At 53.4% G+C, this 25,131-nt stretch overlaps 1 protein-coding gene across 2 annotated transcripts in view; it reads right to left on the reverse strand.

Moving 5' to 3' along the window:
- The window catches only part of LOC141175757 (pleckstrin homology domain-containing family G member 4B-like), a 73,250-nt gene extending 65,890 nt beyond the window's left edge, over positions 1-7,360 (reverse strand). For both annotated transcript variants that reach the window (XM_073659689.1, XM_073659688.1), the window contains exon 1: positions 7,182-7,360. In XM_073659689.1, the coding sequence (XP_073515790.1) occupies positions 7,182-7,184 (3 nt within the window). In that variant the 5' untranslated portion in view covers positions 7,185-7,360. The remainder of the gene's footprint in view (positions 1-7,181) is intronic.
- Positions 7,361-25,131: the final 17,771 nt, after the last annotated feature.

Here is a 25,131-nt window from a genome sequence, read left to right on the forward strand (position 1 = left end):
CACAGACGGGACAAGGCGCTCGCCACACTTCACAGACGGGACAAGGCGCTCGCCACACATCACAGACGGGACAAGGCGCTCGCCACACATCACGGACGGGACAAGGCGCGCGTCACACATCACAGACGGGACAAGGCGCTCGCCACACATCAAAGAGGGGACACGGCGCTCGCCACACATCACAGACGGGACACGGCGCTCACCACACATCACAGACGGGACACGGCGCTCGCCACACACCACAGACGGGACACTGCGCTCGCCACACACCACAGACGGGACACGGCGCTCGCCACACATCACAGACAGGTCAAATCACAGTCAGGACACGGCACGCTACAAATCACAGACGGGACACGGCGCTCGCTACACATCACAGACGGGACACGGAGCGCAATACAAATCACAGACGGGACACGGAGCGCAATACAAATCACAGACGGGACACGGAGCGCAATACAAATCACAGACGGGACACGGAGCGCAATACAAATCACAGACGGGACACGGAGCGCAATACAAATCACAGAAGGGACACGGAGCGCGCTACAAATCACAGAAGGGACACGGAGCGCGCTACAAGTCACAGACGGGACACAGCGCTCGCTACACATCACAGACGGGACACGGCGCTCGCTACAAATCACAGACAGGTCAAATCACAGACGGGACACGGCGCTCGCTACAAGTCACAGACGGGACAAATCACAGATGGGACACGGCACGCGCTACACATCACAGACAGGACACAGAGCTCGCTACATATCACAGACAGGACATGGCGCGCTACACATCACAGACAGGACACAGAGCTCGCTACATATCACAGACAGGACACGGCGCACTACAAATCACAGACGGGACACGGCGCTCGCTACAAATCACAGACGGGACACGGTGCTCACTACAAGTCACAGACGGGACAAATGACAGATGGGACACGGCGCTCGCTACAAATCACAGACAGGACACGGCGCACTACAAATCACAGACGGGACACGGCGCTCGCTACAAATCACAGACGGGACACGGTGCTCACTACAAGTCACAGACGGGACAAATGACAGATGGGACACGGCGCTCGCTACAAATCACAGACGGGACACGGCGCTCGCTACAAATCACAGACAGGTCAAATCACAGACGGGACACGGCGCTCGCTGCAAATCACAGACAGGTCAAATCACAGACGGGACACGGCGCTCGCCACACATCACAGACGGGACACGGCGCTCAACACACATCACAGACGAGACACGGCGCTCGCCACACATCACAGACGGGACACGGCGCGCGTCACACATCACAGACGGGACACGGCGCTCGCCACACATCACAGACGGGACAAGGCGCGCGTCACACATCACAGATGAGACGGCACTCGCCACACATCACAGACGAGACACAGCGCTCGCCACACATCACAGACGGGACACGGCGCTCGCCACACACCACAGATGGGACACGGCGCTCGCCACACACCACAGACGGGACACGGCGCTCGCCACACACCACAGACGGGACAAGGCGCGCGTCACACATCACAGACGGGACAAGGCGCTCGCCACACATCACAGACGGGACAAGGCGCTCGCCACACATCACAGACGGGACACGGCGCTCGCCACACATCACAGACGGGACACGGCGCGCGCCACACATCACAGACGGGACAAGGCGCGTGTCACACATCACAGACGGGACAAGGCGCTCGCCACACACCACACACGGCGCTCGCCACACATCACAGACAGGACACGGCGCGCTACACATCACAGACAGGACACGGCGCGCTACACATCACAGACAGGACACAGAGCTCGCTACATATCACAGACAGGACACGGTGCACTACAAATCACAGACGGGACACGGAGCGCGCTACAAGTCACAGACGGGACACGGTGCTCACTACAAGTCACAGACGGGACAAATGACAGATGGGACACGGCGCTCGCTACAAATCACAGACGGGACACGGCGCTCGCTACAAATCACAGACAGGTCAAATCACAGACGGGACACGGCGCTCGCTGCAAATCACAGACAGGTCAAATCACAGACGGGACACGGCGCTCGCCACACATCACAGACGGGACACGGCGCGCGTCACACATCACAGACGAGACACGGCGCTCGCCACACATCACAGACGGGACACGGCGCTCGCCACACACCACAGACGGGACAAGGCGCGCGTCACACACCACAGACGGGACAAGGCGCTCGCCACACTTCACAGACGGGACAAGGCGCTCGCCACACTTCACAGACGGGACAAGGCGCTCGCCACACTTCACAGACGGGACAAGGCGCTCGCCACACTTCACAGACGGGACAAGGCGCTCGCCACACTTCACAGACGGGACAAGGCGCTCGCCACACTTCACAGACGGGACAAGGCGCTCGCCACACTTCACAGACGGGACAAGGCGCTCGCCACACTTCACAGACGGGACAAGGCGCTCGCCACACTTCACAGACGGGACAAGGCGCTCGCCACACTTCACAGACGGGACACGGCGCTCGCCACACTTCACAGACGGGACACGGCGCTCGCCACACTTCACAGACGGGACACGGCGCTCGCCACACATCACAGACGGGACACGGCGCTCGCCACACATCACGGACGGGACAAGGCGCGCGTCACACATCACAGACGGGACAAGGCGCTCGCCACACATCACAGAGGGGACAAGGCGCTCGCCACACATCACAGAGGGGACACGGCGCTCGCCACACATCACAGATGGGACACGGCGCTCGCCACACACCACAGACGGGACACGGCGCTCGCCACACACCACAGACGGGACACGGCGCTCGCCACACACCACAGACGGGACACGGCGCTCGCCACACACCACAGACAGGTCAAATCACAGTCAGGACACGGCACGCTACACATCACAGACGGGACACGGCGCTCGCTACAAATCACAGACGGGACACGGCGCTCGCTACAAATCACAGACGGGACACGGCGCTCGCTACAAATCACAGACGGGACACGGCGCTCGCTACAAATCACAGACGGGACACGGCGCTCGCTACAAATCACAGACGGGACACGGCGCTCGCTACAAATCACAGACGGGACACGGCGCTCGCTACAAATCACAGACGGGACACGGCGCTCGCTACAAATCACAGACGGGACACGGAGCTCGCTACAAATCACAGAAGGGACTCGGCGCTCGCTACAAATCACAGACGGGACACGGCGCTCGCTACAAATCACAGACGGGACACGGCGCTCGCTACAAATCACAGACTGGACACGGCGCGCTACAAATCACAGACGGGACACGGAGCTCGCTACAAATCACAGAAGGGACACGGAGCTCGCTACAAATCACAGAAGGGACACGGAGCTCGCTACAAATCACAGATGGGACACGGCGCTCGCTACAAATCACAGACGGGACACGGCGCTCGCTACAAATCACAGACGGGACACGGCGCTCGCTACAAATCACAGACGGGACACGGAGCTCGCTACAAATCACAGACGGGACACGGAGCTCGCTACAAATCACAGAAGGGACACGGAGCTCGCTACAAATCACAGACGGGACACGGAGCTCGCTACAAGTCACAGAAGGGACACGGAGCTCGCTACAAATCACAGAAGGGACTCGGCGCTCGCTACAAATCACAGACGGGACACGGCGCTCGCTACAAATCACAGAAGGGACACGGCGCTCGCTACAAATCACAGACGGGACACGGCGCTCGCTACAAATCACAGAAGGGACACGGCGCTCGCTACAAATCACAGAAGGGACACGGCGCTCGCTACAAATCACAGAAGGGACACGGCGCTCGCTACAAATCACAGAAGGGACACGGCGCTCGCTACAAATCACAGACGGGACACGGCGCTCGCTACAAATCACAGAAGGGACACGGCGCTCGCTACAAATCACAGACGGGACACGGCGCTCGCTACAAATCACAGACGGGACACGGCGCTCGCTGCAAATCACAGACGGGACACGGCGCTCGCTGCAAATCACAGACGGGACACGGCGCTCGCTGCAAATCACAGACGGGACACGGCGCTCGCTGCAAATCACAGACGGGACACGGCGCTAGCTGCAAATCACAGCCGGGACACGGCGCTCGCTACAAATCACAGACGGGACACGGCGCTCACTACAAATCACAGACGGGACACGGCGCTCGCTACAAATCACAGACGGGACACGGCGCTCGCTACAAATCACAGACGGGACACGGCGCTCGCTGCAAATCACAGACGGGACACGGCGCTCGCTGCAAATCACAGACGGGACACGGCGCTCGCTGCAAATCACAGACGGGACACGGCGCTCGCTCCAAATCACAGACGGGACACGGCGCTCGCTCCAAATCACAGACGGGACACGGCGCTCGCTCCAAATCACAGACGGGACACGGCGCTCGCTACAAATCACAGACGGGACACGGCGCTCGCTACAAATCACAGACGGGACACGGCGCTCGCTACAAATCACAGACGGGACACGGCGCTCGCTACAAATCACAGACGGGACACGGCGCTCGCTACAAATCACAGACGGGACATGGCCCTCGCTACAAATCACAGACAGGTCAAATCACAGACAAGTCAAATCACAGACGGGACACGGCGGTCGCTACAAATCACAGACGGGACATGGCGCTCGCTACAAATCACAGACAGGTCAAATCACAGACAAGTCAAATCACAGACGGGACACGGTGCTCGCTACAAATCACAGACAAGTCAAATCACAGACGGGACACGGCGCTCGCTACAAATCACAGAAGGGACACGGCGCTCGCTACAAATCACAGACGGGACAAGTCACAGACAGGACACGGCGCTCGCTACAAATCACAGACGGGACACGGCGCTCGCTACAAATCACAGACGGGACACGGCGCTCGCTACAAATCACAGACGGGACGCGGCGCTCGCTACAAATCACAGACGGGACACGGCGCTCGCTACAAATCACAGACGGGACACGGAGCTCGCTACAAATCACAGAAGGGACACGGAGCTCGCTACAAATCACAGAAGGGACACGGAGCTCGCTACAAATCACAGACGGGACACGGAGCTCGCTACAAATCACAGAAGGGACACGGCGCTCGCTACAAATCACACGGGACACGGCGCTCGCTACAAATCACAGACGGGACACGGCGCTCGCTACAAATCACAGACGGGACACGGCGCTCGCTACAAATCACAGACGGGACACGGCGCTCGCTACAAATCACAGACGGGACACGGCGCTCGCTACAAATCACAGACGGGACACGGCGCTCGCTACAAATCACAGACGGGACACGGCGCTCGCTACAAATCACAGACGGGACACGGCGCTCGCTACAAATCACAGACGGGACACGGCGCTCGCTACAAATCACAGACTGGACACGGAGCTCGCTACAAGTCACAGACGGGACACGGAGCTCGCTACAAATCACAGACTGGACACGGAGCTCGCTACAAGTCACAGACGGGACACGGCGCTCGCTACAAGTCACAGACGGGACACGGCGCTCGCTACAAATCACAGACGGGACACGGCGCTCGCTACAAATCACAGACGGGACACGGCGCACGCTACAAATCACAGACGGGACACGGCGCTCGCTACAAATCACAGACTGGACACGGCGCTCGCTACAAATCACAGACTGGACACGGCGCTCGCTACAAATCAGACTGGACACGGCGCTCGCTACAAATCACAGACTGGACACGGCGCTCGCTACAAATCACAGACGGGACACGGCGCTCGCTACAAATCACAGACGGGACACGGAGCTCGCTACAAGTCACAGACTGGACACGGCGCTCGCTACATATCACAGACGGGACACGGCGCTCGCTACAAGTCACAGACGGGACACGGAGCTCGCTACAAGTCACAGACGGGACACGGAGCTCGCTACAAGTCACAGACTGGACACGGCACGCGTTATAAGTCACAGACGGGACACGGCGCTCGCTACAAGTCACAGACGGGACACGGCACGCGTTATAAGTCACAGACGGGACACGGCGCTCGCTACAAGTCACAGACGGGACACGGCGCTCGCTACAAGTCACAGACGGGACACGGCACGCGTTATAAGTCACAGACGGGACACGGCGCTCGCTACAAGTCACAGACGGGACACGGCGCTCGCTACAAATCACAGACGGGACACGGCGCTCGCTACAAGTCACAGACGGGACACGGCACGCGTTATAAGTCACAGTCGGGACACGGCGCTCGCTACAAATCACAGACTGGACACGGCACGCGTTATAAGTCACAGACGGGACACGGCGCTCGCTACAAGTCACAGACGGGACACGGCACGCGTTATAAGTCACAGACGGGACACGGCGCTCGCTACATATCACAGACGGGACACGGCGCTCGCTACAAGTCACAGACTGGACACGGCACGCGTTATAAGTCACAGACGGGACACGGCGCTCGCTACAAATCACAGACTGGACACGGCACGCGTTATAAGTCACAGACGGGACACGGCGCTCGCTACAAGTCACAGACGGGACACGGCACGCGTTATAAGTCACAGACGGGACACGGCGCTCGCTACAAATCACAGACTGGACACGGCGCTCGCTACAAATCACAGACGGGACACGGAGCTCGCTACAAATCACAGACGGGACACGGCGCTCGCTACATATCACAGACGGGACACGGAGCGCGCTACAAGTCACAGACGGGACACGGAGCTCGCTACAAGTCACAGACGGGACACGGCACGCGTTATAAGTCACAGACGGGACACGGCACGCGTTATAAGTCACAGACGGGACACGGCGCTCGCTACAAATCACAGACTGGACACGGCGCTCGCTACAAATCACAGACGGGACACGGAGCTCGCTACAAATCACAGACGGGACACGGCGCTCGCTACATATCACAGACGGGACACGGAGCGCGCTACAAGTCACAGACGGGACACGGAGCTCGCTACAAGTCACAGACGGGACACGGCACGCGTTATAAGTCACAGACGGGACACGCCGTGTGTTATATTTACATCACTCTAATAAACTATCAGAAAGAAAAGTTACAAACTCCACAAGTGCCGCCATCACAAGGAGCAGAAGAGTCACCACAGCCCGCGGTACCCGGCCCCCAGAGCCCCCACAAGTCGCTGCCGCTCACCATCTCTCCGGCTCCTCCGCTCACCTCGCTGCCATATTCAGCAGTGAGAGCCCCAGAGCTGCGCTCATCCCGGCCCCGCCCCCTCCTGTGCACTGCGGGCACCGGCCACAAGGGGGAGAGTGAGGGCCGACGGCGCTGTCCCCGGCTCCACCATCCGTGGCTGCAACTACAAGGCCCAGCAGGCGGCAGGTCAGGACATGTTGGGGACTGTAGTTTTGCAGCAGCTGGAGGATTACAAGTTACAAACCAGCCGTCTTACTACAGGGGTCACAGGAGCTGACTGCAGGCGGAGAATGGAGACAATGAGCAATGAGATCCTGACTGAGTTTCTCCATTCACTGACATCAAGCGGAGATAATGTAAGATATCAGTAGCCGTCAGCGAGGAGGCGATGGCCGGGGGCACACAGCAGGCGGACACTTAATGGGGTCCAGGAGCAGAAAGTCACCCCAAAATGAGACCCAGCCTGTGAGGGTTTAGCCTGAAGCGCGTCATTACTGACCGCGCACCGTCACCCCTGCTGCCAGTCACCTGCCACCCCGTCACCCCTGCTGCCAGTCACCTGCCACCCCGTCACCCCTGCTGCCAGTCACCTGTCACCCCGTCATACAGCGCCCGGGCCACCCCGTCATACCGCGCCCGGGCCACCCCATTAAACAGCTCCAGGGCCACCCCTTTATACAGCTCCCGGGCCACCCTGTCATACAGCACCCGGGCCGCCCCATTATACAGCTCCCGGGCCACCCCATCATACAGCTCCTGGGCCGCCCCATCATACAGCTCCCGGGATGCCCCATTATACAGCTCCCGGGCCACCCCATCATACAGCTCCCGGGCCGCCCCATCATACAGCTCCTGGGCCGCCCCATCATACAGCTCCCGGGCCGCCCCATTATACAGCTCCCGGGCCGCCCCATCATACAGCTCCCGGGCCGCCCCATCATACAGCTCCCGGGCCGCCCCATCATACAGCTCCTGGGCCGCCCCATCATACAGCTCCCGGGATGCCCCATCATACAGCTCCTGGGATGCCCCATTATACAGCACCCGGACCACCCCATCATACAGCTCCCGGGATGCCCCATTATACAGCACCCGGACCGCCCCATCATACAGCTCCCGGGCCGCCCCATCATACAGCACCCGGGCCGCCCCATCATACAGCTCCTGGGCCGCCCCATCATACAGCTCCCGGGCCGCCCCATCATACAGCTCCTGGGCCGCCCCATCATACAGCTCCCGGGCCGCCCCATTATACAGCTCCCGGGCCGCCCCATCATACAGCTCCTGGGCCGCCCCATCATACAGCTCCTGGGCCGCCCCATCATACAGCTCCTGGGCCGCCCCATCATACAGCTCCCGGGATGCCCCATCATACAGCTCCTGGGATGCCCCATTATACAGCACCCGGACCACCCCATCATACAGCTCCCGGGATGCCCCATTATACAGCACCCGGACCGCCCCATCATACAGCTCCCGGGCCGCCCCATCATACAGCACCCGGGCGTCGCCCTATTATACAGTGCCCAGGCCGCCACCAGGGAGAACTGGCAAGTGGCTAACAATGTATCAGTGACAACTTCCCTAAAGGAAATGTCCAGCCCCGATAAGAATGATGTCACCACCAAATATATGGGGTCCGGGGCGGGAAACAGGACGCACATAGGACCCTCCATGGACAACGCCGAGGACGACAATGTTCTCATTTCCTCCGTCCAAGAGAATGAATAAAATCCCAGATACGTAATAACCTTCATGTGTCACAGCGTGTGTAAGTATAGAGAGAAGGAAAGAAGTCATTGCACCAATGCCAGAGATGGTGACAATCGAGCGGCAAAGTCAGAAATCTCTGGCCGACAACAAGATTGAAGTGAGCAGAACTGTGAATGCAGCTCTGGAGCATAATGCAAAATTAACCAGTGACCAGCTGATGAGAAGTCATGTATTTATTACAGAGTTGATTCTCAGGATCCAGTCCAGCGGCGGCCAGGACTAATGCCTGGTTACTGTTGGCTGTATGCTCCAGAGCTGCATTCACAAATCTGCTGACTTCAATCTCCTTGATAGACACAGATCACCGCACCTGGCTGCTGCTGGACCTGGCTTCCTGCGAATCGATTTTCACCAAGTCTAATTAATTCATCACTTCTCTTTAGCTGATCCATGGTTACTGCTGACTTTAAGCTTCAGAGCTGCATTCACAATTCTGCTCGATTCAAAGCTTTCATTTCTCCCATATCAGCGGCCGGCAGTGGCGACCATATAAACAGTCTTCACCATAGCTCCCGATCAACACATTACACAAGGAACAAAACCCCATTCATACCTCAGCGGCTTAATGGACTGTTTACCTTCCAAGGGTAGAAGGTGGATTAGAGGCTCGGTTTCCCGGCAGATCTCGCAGGCCGGGCGGGCAGCTGTGCCCAAGAGGTTGGCATCTGACTCATGTCTACATCCTTTTAACCTCTGCTGTGCCGGGCACAATACCCAACACACAATATATAATGGTGAAATTCCTGCAGTAATCCTAATCCAGAAATCCGGATTATTCGTCTCTTACTTTCCATAGTTCACAGGAGATCACAATGTCTGCAGCAGAGAAATGTATCATCACATCCGAGGGTTAGATACAGAAGAGCCGCGGGTGAGGGAGAGAGGAGACGGGCAGCAGGAAGGACCCCGACCCCAAACACACCATACAATGCTCCGCACTGCGGGAAACGACAGCATTATATTATTATATTCATAAGCAACAGATCAGAATTTGTTTTAAATCAGATAATCTGATAGCAAAGCAGCACAATGTATGGCAGGAGAAGTAATAGTGAGTGCAGCTCTGGAGTATAATACAGGATGTAACTCAGGATCAGTAATGTAATGTATGTACACAGTGACTGCACCAGCAGAATAGTGAGTGCAGCTCTGGAGTATAATACAGGAGTTAACTCAGGATCAGTAATGTAATGTATGTACACAGTGACTGCACCAGCAGAATAGTGAGTGCAGCTCTGGAGTATAATACAGGATGTAACTCAGGATCAGTAATGTAATGTATGTACACAGTGACTCCACCAGCATAATAGTGAGTGCAGCTCTGGAGTATAATACAGGATGTAACTCAGGATCAGTAATGTAATGTATGTACACAGTGACTGCACCAGCAGAATAATGAGTGCAGCTCTGGAGTATAATACAGGATGTAACTCAGGATCAGTAATGTAATGTATGTACACAGTGACTGCACCAGCAGAATAGTGAGTGCAGCTCTGGAGTATAATACAGGATATAACTCAGGATCAGTAATGTAATGTATGTACACAGTGACTGCACCAGCAGAATAGTGAGTGCAGCTCTGGAGTATAATACAGGATATAACTCAGGATCAGTAATGTAATGTATGTACACAGTGACTGCACCAGCAGAATAGTGAGTGCAGCTCTGGAGTATAATACAGGATGTAACTCAGGATCAGTAATGTAATGTAAGTACACAGTGACTGCACCAGCAGAATAGTGAGTGCAGCTCTGGAGTATAATACAGGAGGTAACTCAGGATCAGTAATGTAATGTATGTAAACAGTGACTGCACCAGCAGAATAGTGAGTGCAGCTCTGGAGTATAATACAGGAGGCAACTCAGGATCAGTAATGTAATGTATGTACACAGTGACTGCACCAGCAGAATAGTGAGTGCAGCTCTGGAGTATAATACAGGATGTAACTCAGGATCAGTAATGTATATACACAGTGATTGCACCAGCAGAATAGTGAGTGCAGCTCTGGAGTATAATACAGGAGGTAACTCAGGATCAGTAATGTAATGTATGTACACAGTGACTGCACCAGCAGAATAGTGAGTGCAGCTCTGGAGTATAATACAGGATGTAACTCAGGATCAGTAATGTAATGTATGTACACAGTGACTCCACCAGCATAATAGTGAGTGCAGCTCTGGAGGATAATACAGGATGTAACTCAGGATCAGTAATGTAATGTATGTACACAGTGACTGCACCAGCATAATAGTGAGTGCAGCTCTGGAGGATAATACAGGAGGTAACTCAGGATCAGTAATGTAATGTATGTACACAGTGACTGCACCAGCAGAATAGTGAGTGCAGCTCTGGAGTATAATACAGGATGTAACTCAGGATCAGTAATGTATATACACAGTGATTGCACCAGCAGAATAGTGAGTGCAGCTCTGGAGTATAATACAGGAGGTAACTCAGGATCAGTAATGTAATGTATGTACACAGTGACTGCACCAGCAGAATAGAGAGTGCAGCTCTGGAGTATAATACAGGATGTAACTCAGGATCAGTAATGTAATGTATGTACACAGTGACTGCACCAGCAGAATAGTGAGTGCAGCTCTGGAGGATAATACAGGATGTAACTCAGGATCAGTAATGTAATGTATGTACACAGTGACAGCACCAGCAGAATAGTGAGTGCAGCTCTGGAGTATAATACAGGAGGTAACTCAGGATCAGTAATGTAATGTATGTACACAGTGACTGCACCAGCAGAATAGAGAGTGCAGCTCTGGAGTATAATACAGGATGTAACTCAGGATCAGTAATGTAATGTATGTACACAGTGACTGCACCAGCAGAATAGTGAGTGCAGCTCTGGGGTATAATACAGGATGTAACTCAGGATCAGTAATGTAATGTATGTACACAGTGACTGCACCAGCAGAATAGTGAGTGCAGCTCTGGAGGATAATACAGGATGTAACTCAGGATCAGTAATGTAATGTATGTACACAGTGACAGCACCAGCAGAATAGTGAGTGCAGCTCTGGAGTATAATACAGGATGTAACTCAGGATCAGTAATGTATGTACACAGTGACTGCACCAGCAGAATAGTGAGTGCAGCTCTGGAGTATAATACAGAATGTAACTCAGGATCAGTAATGTAATGTATGTACACAGTGACTGCACCAGCAGAATAGTGAGTGCAGCTCTGGAGTATAATACAGGATGTAACTCAGGATCAGTAATGTAATGTATATACACAGTGACTGCACCAGCAGAATAGTGAGTGCAGCTCTGGAGTATAATACAGGAGGTAACTCAGGATCAGTAATGTAATGTATGTACACAGTGACTGCACCAGCAGAATAGTGAGTGCAGCTCTGGAGTATAATACAGGATGTAACTCAGGATCAGTAATGTAATGTATGTACACAGTGACTGCACCAGCAGAATAGTGAGCGCAGCTCTGGAGTATAATACAGGATGTAACTCAGGATCAGTAATGTAATGTATGTACACAGTGACTGCACCAGCAGAATAGTGAGTGCAGCTCTGGAGTATTATACAGGATGTAACTCAGGATCAGTAATGTAATGTATGTACACAGTGACTGCACCAGCAGAATAGTGAGTGCAGCTCTGGAGTATAATACAGGATATAACTCAGGATCAGTAATGTAATGTATGTACACAGTGACTGCACCAGCAGAATAGTGAGTGCAGCTCTGGAGTATAATACAGGATGTAGCCCAGGATCAGCAATGTAATGTATGTACACAGTGACGGCACCAGCAGAATAGTGAGTGCAGCTCTGGAGTATAATACAGGATGTAACTCAGGATAAGTAATGTAATGTATATACACAGTGACTGCACCAGCAGAATAGTGAGTGCAGCTCTGGAGTATAATACAGGAGGTAACTCAGGATTAGTAATGTAATGTATGTACACAGTGACTGCACCAGCAGAATAGTGAGTGCAGCTCTGGAGTATAATACAGGATGTAACTCAGGATCAGTAATGTATGTACACAGTGACTGCACCAGCAGAATAGTGAGTGCAGCTCTGGAGTATAATACAGAATGTAACTCAGGATCAGTAATGTAATGTATGTACACAGTGACTGCACCAGCAGAATAGTGAGTGCAGCTCTGGAGTATAATACAGGATGTAACTCAGGATCAGTAATGTAATGTATATACACAGTGACTGCACCAGCAGAATAGTGAGCGCAGCTCTGGAGTATAATACAGGAGGTAACTCAGGATCAGTAATGTAATGTATGTACACAGTGACTGCACCAGCAGAATAGTGAGCGCAGCTCTGGAGTATAATACAGGAGGTAACTCAGGATCAGTAATGTAATGTATGTACACAGTGACTGCACCAGCAGAATAGTGAGTGCAGCTCTGGAGTATAATACAGGATGTAATTCAGGATCAGTAATGTAATGTATGTACACAGTGACTGCACCAGCAGAATAGTGAGTGCAGCTCTGGAGTATAATACAGGATGTAACTCAGGATCAGTAATGTAATGTATGTACACAGTGACTGCACCAGCAGAATAGTGAGTGCAGCTCTGGAGTATAATACAGGAGGTAACTCATGATCAGTAATGTAATGTATGTACACAGTGACTGCACCAGCAGAATAGTGAGTGCAGCTCTGGAGTATAATACAGGATGTAACTCAGGATCAGTAATGTAATGTTTGTGCACAGTGACTGCACCAGCAGAATAGTGAGTGCAGCTCTGGAGTATAATACAGGATGTAACTCAGGATCAGTAATGTAATGTTTGTGCACAGTGACTGCACCAGCAGAATAGTGAGTGCAGCTCTGGAGTATAATACAGGATGTAACTCAGGATCAGTAATGTAATGTTTGTGCACAGTGACTGCACCAGCAGAATAGCGAGTGCAGCTCTGGAGTATAATACAGGATGTAACTCAGGATCAGTAATGTAATGTTTGTGCACAGTGACTGCACCAGCAGAATAGTGAGTGCAGCTCTGGAGTATAATACAGGAGGTAACTCAGGATCAGTAATGTAATGTATGTACACAGTGACTGCATCAGCAGAATAGTGAGTGCAGCTCTGGAGTATAATACAGGAGGTAACTCAGGATCAGTAATGTAATGTATGTACACAGTGACTGCACCAGCAGAATAGTGAGTGCAGCTCTGGGGTATAATACAGGATGCATAATATAACGTTTTTGCAATGATAGAACTTTGATGTAGATGATATCTATTACTTTGCCTTTATACTTTTTGATGGCATTGTTTGTATTCCTGGTCCTGTCTGGAGCTTCTTGTATTATTTGGGCACATCTCTCCCGCCTGTTTGCGGATTGCAGCCTCGCACTTGTCTCTGGATCCAGTCCCAGGATTAGTCGCAGAGCCCCTTCCTCTCCCCTACCGGGTGGGACATATGCAAAGTTTGCAGACATGAGCCCACAGCTGTGATACAATAAACAGTCCTGTCCCATGTGCTCCAGTCTTATCACTTTCCTTCTCTCCTCTGACCTGTTCTGTCCTCTGCACACTTCTGTCTCTGCTGTGAGAAAGTTATCAAAACTGATACAAAACTACAACAATTTACATACAATGTTTTTGGCAGTTTTCCATTATGTGCCCATTGGATCCAAAGCAGAAAAGTACAAGAAACCTGTGCAAATAAGAACAACACCCCAGATGGCCTCTGTGAATGGAAGAATCCCTGCAATCTCCTACAAGGGTTTAGTGCAAAATTGCCCGCTTGTCATATAAAGGGTCTCGGGTATAATACCTCACCTTTATTATTGCTTCTGGTTGTTTATGCTGGGACTAGTAGTTCTACAAAAGTTTTTCCAAGACTATTTGCTTTGTCTTCCTCTTTTGGATAAACCATTAAAGTAGTTGTAAAACGATACAGAGGCTTCCTGCTGATTATCCAGGGTCTGGCACCGACATGTGAAATATGTGAACCCCCCCCCCCCCCACCCCTGATGCACTTTAGGGCTTGTCAATATTTTCTTATTTGGTTTTGTTGTGAGGGTGCGAGACCCCCGGAGTGAAGGATTTAATGTGCTCGTATCCTCTGTGCTCCTACACATGAAACCAGAGCGTGAGAAACTCGAGCGCTATATGTGCAAGTTGTATCCGTGCGCTATATACAGATAGGTCCAGAAATATTTGGACGGTGACACAAGTTTTGGCATTTCAGCAAAAAAACATATTCAAGACACAATTATATAATCAATCTGGGCTTAAAGTGCCGACTCTCATCTGTAATCTGAGGATTTTCACATCCTGATTGGAGGAAGGGTTTAGGAATTACAGCTCTTTAATATGGAGATGCCTCTTTTTAAAGGGATCAAAAGTAACTGGATTATCTCAGAAGCTCTTCAATGGGCTATTCCCTTGTTAATCCATCATCAGTTAAGCAGGTAAAAGGTCTGGAGATGATTCCAGGTTCGGCATTTGCATTTGAAAGATGTTGCTGTGAACCCACAACATGCGGACAAAAGAGCTCTAAATGGAAGAGAAACTGACTGAAAAAAAAAAAAAATGCTACTTCCAATAGGTGGCGCTATAGAGTCCAAGTCCTCTTCCTCTCTGAAGAGGCAATTTGCGCAGACTGAAGACAAAACTGAAGGCAGAAAGAGCCACAAACAAGCGAGAACTGAAGTCACCGCAGTAAAGGTGGCAAAGCCTCACACCGGAGAAGACCAGCGATGGTGACGTCCACGGCCTCAGGCCGTCATTGCTGCAATGGAGTCTCTAGGGTTAAACATGAACATTTTATTTATGGGAAAGTTAATTTGTCCAATTTATTTTGAGCTCTTGAAGGATTTGTAGAAAATGGCAACAATTATTAAACATTTCACAGGATATTTTTGTTCAACCCCTTTAACTAAATCTGAAAGTCTCCACTTCAATTGTATCTCAGTTGTTTCATTTTAAATTAAAAAAATAGCAAAATGGCGACCTGCAGAGCTGAAATCGCAAAGATCTGACCACTGGCCAAAGATTTCTGCACCTGACTGCGATGGGCAGTTCCAAACTAAAAGCCATTGTACAGCAATGCAATAACCATTGATATGTAGACCAAGCATTATGCTGGGAGGCAGAGGAGGTGAGCTGTGACATCCCCTATGATGTCTCTTGTGTTATCAGTGTAGTCCTGTCTGTGATGATAACGAGACGACTGCTGACAAGTGATCTCTACAGAACAGGACGTTTCTTTTTTTCAGGAGTGAAAACTGCAAGATTTCAGATTTTTTTTCTCTATGTAGCGATAGGAAAAATAAAAAATCATCAAATTAAACTCGAGACTTTCCCTTTAAGTGCTGCCGAGCAGTCGGACTATCACTCTCAGCGTTGTAGCCCTGCACACACCCCGAGATGACAAACCCGCCGTTCTGAATTTAATATTTACAAACCTATTTATCCAGGTGGAGCCGAGAAAAAGGCCGAGATGGCAAACAATACACAGGAAAGAAGCCATTATTACACTATAAATCTCAGTATAAGACCTATGCCAGGACAGGCTGCATTAACCCTTTCCTGCTCCGATTTGCCCTCTCCAGATGCCATTTATAACTACTGGTAAAAGATTAATCCGCTGGTCTGTCACCCAGTTCTGTAGATGTAAATCCCAACTACATGGGAAGGATTTCCTCCAGATCTTGGACGCAGCAGGGAGGTCGGACAGTAATGGTGGGCGATACGTCCTGGCTTGTAGACAGATTTGCTCATAGGGCAGAGGTCAGGACAGAGGGCACGTTCATCACGTTAACTATTTTTTTTTTTATAGCCCTGACTTACTGCCCGGGGGGCTCTGTTATACCTGAGACAGTTGTCAGAAATGTGGAAACTCCAAACTCTCTAGAATGTCGCTGTAGCTTTAAGATTCCCCTCCTGAGGGCTCTGGGCTGCGAAACCCAACACCCCAACCATTATTCCTTTTCCTCGCAATGGATGAATCCCGTGCACCCCTCTGTCGTCCCTGCACCACCGCTCTGTCGTCCCTGCACCACCGCTCTGTCGTCCCTGCACCACTGCTCTGTCGTCCATGCACCACTGCTCTGTCGTCCCTGCACCACCGCTCTGTCGTCCCTGCACCACTGCTCTGTCGTCCATGCACCACTGCTCTGTCGTCCCTGCACCGCTCTATCGTCACTACACCGCTCTGTCATCACTACACCGCTCTGTCGTCCCTGCACCACCGCTCTGCCGTCCGTGCACCACCGCTCTGTCGTCCCTGCACCACCGCTCTGTCATCCATGCACCACCGCTCTGTCGTTCCTGCACCACCGCTGTCGTTCCTGCACCACCGCTCTGTCGTCCTTTACACCGCTCTGTCGTCCCTGCACCACCGCTCTGTCATCACTACACTGCTCTGTCGTCCCTGCACCGCTCTGTCATCCCTGCACCACCGCTCTGTCGTCCTTTACACCGCTCTGTCGTCCTTTACACCGCTCTGTCGTCCTTTACACCGCTCTGTCGTCCTTTACACCGCTCTGTCGTCCTTTACACCGCTCTGTCGTCCTTTACACCGCTCTGTCGTCCTTTACACCGCTCTGTCGTCCTTTACACCGCTCTGTCGTCCTTTACACCGCTCTGTCGTCCTTTACACCGCTCTGTCGTCCTTTACACCGCTCTGTCGTCCTTTACACCGCTCTGTCGTCCTTTACACCGCTCTGTCGTCCCTGCACCAACGCTCTGATGTCCTGGCACCACCGCTCTGTCGTCCCGGCACCACCGCTCTGTCGTCCCTGCACAGCTCTGTCGTCCGTGCTCTGCTCTGTAGTCCCTGCCCTGTTCTGTCGTCCGTGCCCTGTTCTGTCGTCCGTGCACCACCGCTCTGTTGTCCCTGCACCACTGCTTTGTTGTCCCTGCACCGCTCTGGCGTCCCAGCACCACCGCTCTCTCGTCCCTGCACCACTCTGTCATCCTTGCACCGCTCTGGCATCCCTGCATCACTGCTCTGTCATCTCTGCACCGTTCTGTCGTCTGTGCACCGCTCTGGCATCCCTGCATCACTGCTTTGTCGTCCCTGCACCGCTCTGTCATTCCTGCACCACCGCTCTGTTGTCCCTGCACCACCGAACTGATGTCCCTGTACCGCTCTGTCGTCCCTGCACTCCTCTGTCGTCCTTTCACCGCTCTGTCGTCCTTGCACCGCTCTGTCGTCCTTGCACCGCTCTGTCGTCCCTGGACCGCTCTGTCGTCCCTGGACCGCTCTGTCGTCCCTGCACCTCTCTGTCGTCCCTGCACCTCTCTGTCGTCCCTGCACCTCACTGTCGTCCCTGCACCGCTCTGGCGTCCCTGCACCGCTCTGTCGTCCCTGCACCACCGCTCTGTCGTCCCTGCACCACCGCTCTGTCGTCCCTGCACCACCGCTCTGTCGTCCCTGCACCACCGCTCTGTCGTCCCTGCACCACCGCTCTGTCGTCCCTGCACCACCGCTCTGTCGTCCCTGCACCACCGCTCTGTCGTCCCTGCACTCCTCTGTCGTCCTTTCACCGCTCTGTCGTCCTTGCACCGCTCTGTCGTCCTTGCACCGCTCTGTCGTCCTTGCACCGTTCTGTCATCCTTGCACCGCTCTGTCGTCCCTGGACCTCTCTGTCGTCCCTGCACCTCTCTGTCGTCCCTGCACCTCTCTGTCGTCCCTGCACCTCTCTGTCGTCCCTGCACCACCGCTCTGTCGTCCCTGCACCACCGCTCTGTCGTCCCTGCACCACCGCTCTGTCGTCCCTGCACCACCGCTCTGTCGTCCCTGCACCACCGCTCTGTCGTCCCTGCACCACCGCTCTGTCGTCCCTGCACCACCGCTCTGTCGTCCCTGCACCACCGCTCTGTCGTCCCTGCACCACCGCTCTGTCGTCCCTGCACCACCGCTCTGTCGTCCCTGCACCACCGCTCTGTCGTCCCTGCACCACCGCTCTGTCGTCCGTGCACCGCTCTGTCGTCCCTGCACCGCTCTGTCGTCCGTGCACCGCTCTGTCGTCCCTGCACCGCTCTGTCGTCTGTGCACCGCTGTCGTCCCTGCACCGCTCTGTCGTCCGTGCACCGCTCTGTCGTCCCTCCACCGCTCTGTCGTCCCTGCACCGCTCTGTCGTCCCTGCACCGCTCTGTCGTCTGTGCACCGCTCTGTCGTCCCTGCACCGCTCTGTCGTCCCTGCACCGCTCTGTCGTCCCTGCACCGCTCTGTCGTCCCTGCACCGCTCTGTCGTCCCTGCACCGCTCTGTCGTCTGTGCACCGCTGTCGTCCCTGCACCGCTCTGTCGTCCGTGCACCGCTCTGTCGTCCGTGCACCGCTCTGTCGTCCCTGCACCGCTCTGTCGTCTGTGCACCGCTCTGTCGTCTGTGCACCGCTCTGTCGTCCCTGCACCGCTCTGTCGTCCCTGCACCGCTCTGTCGTCCCTGCACCGCTCTGTCGTCCCTGCACCGCTCTGTCGTCCCTGCACCGCTCTGTCATCCCTGCACCGCTCTGTCATCTCTGCACCGCTCTGTCATCCCTGCACCGCTCTGACGTCCGTGCACCACACCTCTGTCTTCTGTGCACTGCTCTGTCGTCCCTGCACCACCACTCTGTCGTCCCTGCACCGCTCTGTCGTCCCTGCACCGCTGTCGTCCCTGCACCGCTCTGTCGTCCCTGCACCGCTCTGTCGTCCCTGCACCGCTCTGTCGTCCCTGCACCGCTCTGTCGTCCCTGCACCGCTCTGTCGTCCCTGCACCGCTCTGTCGTCCGTGCACCGCTCTGTCGTCCCTGCACCGCTCTGTCGTCCCTGCACCGCTCTGTCGTCCCTGCACCGCTCTGTCGTCCGCGCACACTCGGTGCAAGCCTCCACAAGGTTGTAACAGTACAAAGAGATCCTGGAACCAGGGCACCAGACTTCCTCATTTTTGGTAACTTTATTGGTACAGAAAAATTACAACGTTTCAGTCATGCAGGGCCTTTCTCAAGCCATAAGACCACGGCCCCACTATCAGTATTCGGTCAGTATTTTTTCTCAGGAGTGGGAGCCAAAACCAGGAGTGGGTGATAAATGCAGAATTGGTGACTTGTTTCTATTAGACCTTTTCTCTGATTGTTCCTCACCTGGTTTTGGCTCCCACTCCTGAGAAAAAACACTGACCAGATACTGACCGGTGCCCTGATTCCTACATCTAATTATTCCTTCTCCATCAGACCTCATTGGCCAGAAGCTGTTCTCCATCAGATAGTGGCTGTGATGCATTCGGCTCCCAGCCATGATGCCATCGCTTCCAGTCCCAGCGGCGTGAGGACCATAGTATCACCAATGCTGCTGCAGACCTCATGGTTAGCTGCCCACAAGCACTTTAAAAAAAACATGCAGATTCAAAGGGGTTCACAAACTTTTGGCCATTTACTTTGCAACAACAGCCAGCACACTGCAGTATACAAACGGAAAAAAACAAAACAAATTAACCCGTTTTACTTTTACTGTATTAATGCAAAACTTTTCATCAGAGCTAACATAGATGACCCCGGGATTTAAAGGGGCAGCTTGTAAAATTGGTTGCAGTGCCCGTGTGACCACATGAGCGCTGTATAATCAGTATCACCCCCCAGGGAAGAAGTCTCTGTATGTAGGAATCATGATTTATCCGTAGCTCAATGCTGCCTCTAGTGGCAGGACTGGAGTATGACATGCTGAAGAGTTTCCAAACTTTCCTGTGTTATTTATCACAATCTTATAGGAAGTTAGAAGACTGCACAACAGTCAGACTCCTGTCTACACTGCGGATACCTGTGCAATAGTGGTAGCCCAGGGTCCGGGTGGTAGATCTACAAGCACTGACTGTCAGGGACAAGCACAGGACAAAGGCGCGACCTTGTGTGTCCTCTGCTGTCTGTCACTGATAGGCAGAGCCATCACAGCCGACACTATGGGACAATGGCCGTCTGACAACACTGATAGCACATACAGCGATAAAGCGCTCGCCGTCATCACTAGGTCAGCGCACGGCTCCTGTGGATGATGACGGGGCACAAGGAGCAGAAGGAGCAGGGTCTATATTCTGGTGATAGACACTGTGCCACCAAGATGTGTGTATATATATATATATATATATATATATATATATATATATATATACAGTAGTGTTCAATATAATCGCAGTCCAATATAACTGATCAGGTTAATCACTGTTTTTGGTATAAATTCTATCACCACATGTCAGACAATTTACCAGTTGGTGCAGTAGATTGTAAGAAAACCCCCAGACTCCGCATTCATCATCTGCAGGTTTTTGAGTCTGTGTATCTGAATAATTAATTGTACGGGGTGTGTTCAATATAATAGCAGTATGGAGTTCAATCAGTGAGGTCAATCATTCTGTGAAGAAACAGGTGTGAATCAGGGGGTCCTTATTTAAAGGTGAAGCCAGCACGTGTTGTACATGCATTTCTCCTTGAAAGCCTGAGAAATATGGGTCGTTTGAGACATTGTTCAGAATAACAGAGTACATTGATTAAACAGTTGATTGGAGAGGGTAAAACTTATAAAGAAGTGCAGACAATGATCGGCTGTTCAGCTAAAATGACCTCCAATGCTTTAAAATGGAAAGAAAAACCAGAGAGACGTGGAAGAAAACAGATGACTACCATTCATAGGACCGAAGAATAGCCAGAATGGCAAAGGCTCAGCCAATGATCACCTCCAGGATGATCACAGACAGTCTCAAGTTACCTGTGAGGACTGTGACAGTAAGAAGACGCCTGTGTGAAGCTAATCTCTTAGCAAGAAGTCCCCGCAAAGTCCCACTGTTAAAAAAAAAAAAAAAAAAGACATGTACTGAAGCGGATACAATTTGCCAAAGAACACATCAACTGGCCTAAAGAGAAATGGAGAAACGTTTTGTGGACTGATGAAAGTAAAATTGTTCTTTCTCAAGCAGTATACGCGAAAAGCGCGTCAGGGGCGGTAGGAAGGACACAATCTGAGTGTAGCGCCGGCGTCCCTGCCCTCTGTTAGGCAGGGACGCTGTTCCCCTCACCCCTCTGCTCCGAACCCGGCGTCCTCCTCCCGCTCTGCTGGCAGCACGCTCTCCTTCCCGGCCACTGTGCTTAGGGCGCGCGCGCTCCCTCCCTCTTAAAGTGGCCGCGCGCGCCGTCCTAAGGAGTCCCCGGCCAATGGCCGGAGGACTTCACCATATATAAGGCACCTCCTCCAAAATGGAGGTGCCCGAGCAATGTTGTTGCACTGTTCACTACTCTGCTTCAGCCCTCAGGTCCCGTTGCCAGTTACCTGCCAGATTCCTGCCAGTTTGCTGTCTGATTCCTGCCAGATATTCCGCTTACCTGCCTGCTAGCCTGAGGTCCGACGGTCTGCCTACCGACTCCTGTCAGTCTGTCTAAGGACCAGCTTGCCCGCTCACCTGGGAGCGCACCTCTGCTACCTGCCTGCTAGCCTGAGGTCCGACGGTCTGCCCTCCAACTCCTGTCAGTCTGTCTATGGACCAGCTTGCCCGCTCACCTGGGAGCGCACATGTGCTACCTGCCTGCTAGCCTACCTGGAGGCTCCGCCGTCACGTGCTGTGACCATCCGCCTGTCCAGAGACTCCTGCCCGCTCACCTGGGAGCGCTCATCTGCTGCCTGTCTGCTAGTCTACCTGGAGGCTCCGCCGTCACATGCTGTGACCACCCGCTTATCCAGTGACTCTCACCTGCTCACCTGGGAGCTCACGTCTACCATCTGCCTGCTAGCCTACCTGGAGGCTCAGCCGTCACAGGTCGTACCAACCCTTTACCCAGAGACTGCCCCGGTCACTTGCCGTGACCTCCTGCCCGTTCATCCAGAGACTGCCCCGGTCACTTGCCGTGACTTCCTGCCCGTTCATCCAGAGACTGCCCCGGTCACTTGCCGTGACCTCCTGCCCGTTCATCCAGAGACTGCCCCAGTCACTTGCCGTGATCTCCTGTCCGTTCACCCAGAGACTGTCCCGGTCACCTGCTGTGACTGCCTGCCCGTCTTCCCTGGTCGCCACCCGCTCCCTTACAAGGACCGCCCCCTTGTATAGTAGCTCAGAGGTTCCGCCTCCCAGACCCGTTACAGTTTGCTCGGGCCATGGAACCCGGTGGCACCCAAGCTCCCTCGCTCTCAGACCTATGTCATGAACTGTCCCGTCAGAGGTCCCAACAGGAGTCCATCCTGGGTCACCTGCGGAATGTCAATTCTCGCCTGGACACTCTGACTGCTCCACCAGCAACCACCGCCCGTGCCATGACTCGCAATCCGGCAGCTCCGCTGCCCACCAATACTATGGTATCCTACCCCGGACCCCGGCTTTCTGCACCTCCTCGCTTCGGAGGCGACTCCGCTCAGGCTCGGGGCTTTATAAATCAGTGCACCCTGCACTTTGAACTCCTGTCCCACCAGTTTAACTCCGACCGGGCCAAAATTGCCTTCATCATGTCCCATCTCACCGGGGAGGCCCTGGCCTGGCTAAATCCTCTATGGGAGAGAGGAGACCCCCTGGTGTCCGACTTGCCTGCCTTTCTCACGGCTTTCCGGAAAGTCTTCGACGAACCCGGACGGAAGACCTCATCCGCATCATCACTGCTACGCCTCCGTCAGGGAAGTCTCACCGTGGGCCAATATGCCATACGGTTCCGTACCCTTGCCTCGGAGCTGGCCTGGGATAACGACGCTCTGGTGTCTGTCTTCTGGGAGGGTCTGTCCGGCCGTATTAAAGATGAACTCGCCGGTCGAGACATTCCTACCACTCTCGATGACCTAATAACTCTTGCCACCCGGATTGACCTACGGTTCCAGGAGCGTGCCAAAGAAGTCACCCGTGAGAGGAGGTTTCCACGTCTAGCTCCTACTTTTCAGAAACCCGTCACTCCCTCCGTTTCTCCCCAGGTACACTCTCCTGAGCCTATGCAGGTCGACCAGACCAAGATGGTCAAAACCCGGCAGGACTTACGCCGTGCCGAAGGGAGCTGCTTCTACTGTGGCAGTAAGGAGCACCGGATCCGTACCTGCCCGGAGAGGTCGGGAAACGCCTGTGTCTAGGTTCGCTCAGAGAGGTCGACCTAGACAAGAATAAATCCTCTCCATCTCTGCTGCTGTCAGTCTCAATTATCTGCGGGGAGAATCGTTATTTCGAACTAGCCCAACTTGACTCTGGAGCGGCCGGGAATCTTATTTCACAGGCCCTGGTAGAAAAATACCGCATTCCCACCAAACCTCTGGCTATACCATTATCTGTCGCTGCTGTGGATGGGGGCCTCTTACCACGTCCCATCCAACTCATCACCGAATCCATAACTCTGCAGGTGGGAATGCTGCATTCTGAGAGTATCTCTTTTCATGTTCTGCCTGGACTCTCTCACGCCCTTTTACTAGGTCTACCTTGGCTCCAGAAACATGCACCCGTGCTTGACTGGCAGACCGGAGAAGTCCTTCGCTGGGGACAGGACTGTCATAAGACTTGTTTGGTTCCTGTTCATCCCGCCCGTCCTTCTCCTACCCCAACTAATCTACCTGGACTTCCGATTCCCTATTGGTCATTTGCTGATGTCTTTAATAAAAAGGAGGCAGAGACATTACCCCCTCATAGACCATACGACTGTCCTATCGACCTGTTACCCGGTACGACGCCTCCCCGTGGGCGTATTTACCCATTGTCCGCTGCTGAGACCCGGTCGATGTCCGAATATATTGAGGAGAATTTGGCCAGGGGATTCACCCGGAAATCTACCTCCCCGGCGGGAGCAGGCTTCTTTTTCGTAAAAAAGAAGGACGGCTCTCTCCGTCCCTGTATAGACTATAGAGGCCTTAACCAGATCACGGTGAAGAATAAGTACCCCCTTCCGCTCATTCCAGAATTATTTGATCGTCTGAGGGGGGCTAGAATCTTCACCAAACTGGACCTCCGTGGGGCGTACAACCTGGTCCGTATCCGTCAAGGGGATGAATGGAAGACTGCATTCAACACCCGGGACGGCCACTATGAATATCTGGTAATGCCCTTTGGTCTCTGTAACGCTCCTGACGTCTTTCAAGAGTTGGTCAATGACATCTTCCGGGACCTTCTCTACTCCTGCGTAGTGGTGTACCTGGACGACATCTTGGTCTTCTCTCCGGATCTCCAGACTCACCGGAGGGACGTTCGTCAGGTCCTGCTCAGGCTCAGGCAGAATCACCTCTTCGCTAAATATGAGA

Source organism: Phyllobates terribilis, unplaced genomic scaffold (genome assembly GCF_046119375.1).
Source record: "Phyllobates terribilis strain yellow unplaced genomic scaffold, ASM4611937v1 Scaffold_14__1_contigs__length_39327217, whole genome shotgun sequence".
Classification (NCBI taxonomy): Eukaryota; Metazoa; Chordata; class Amphibia; order Anura; family Dendrobatidae; genus Phyllobates; species Phyllobates terribilis.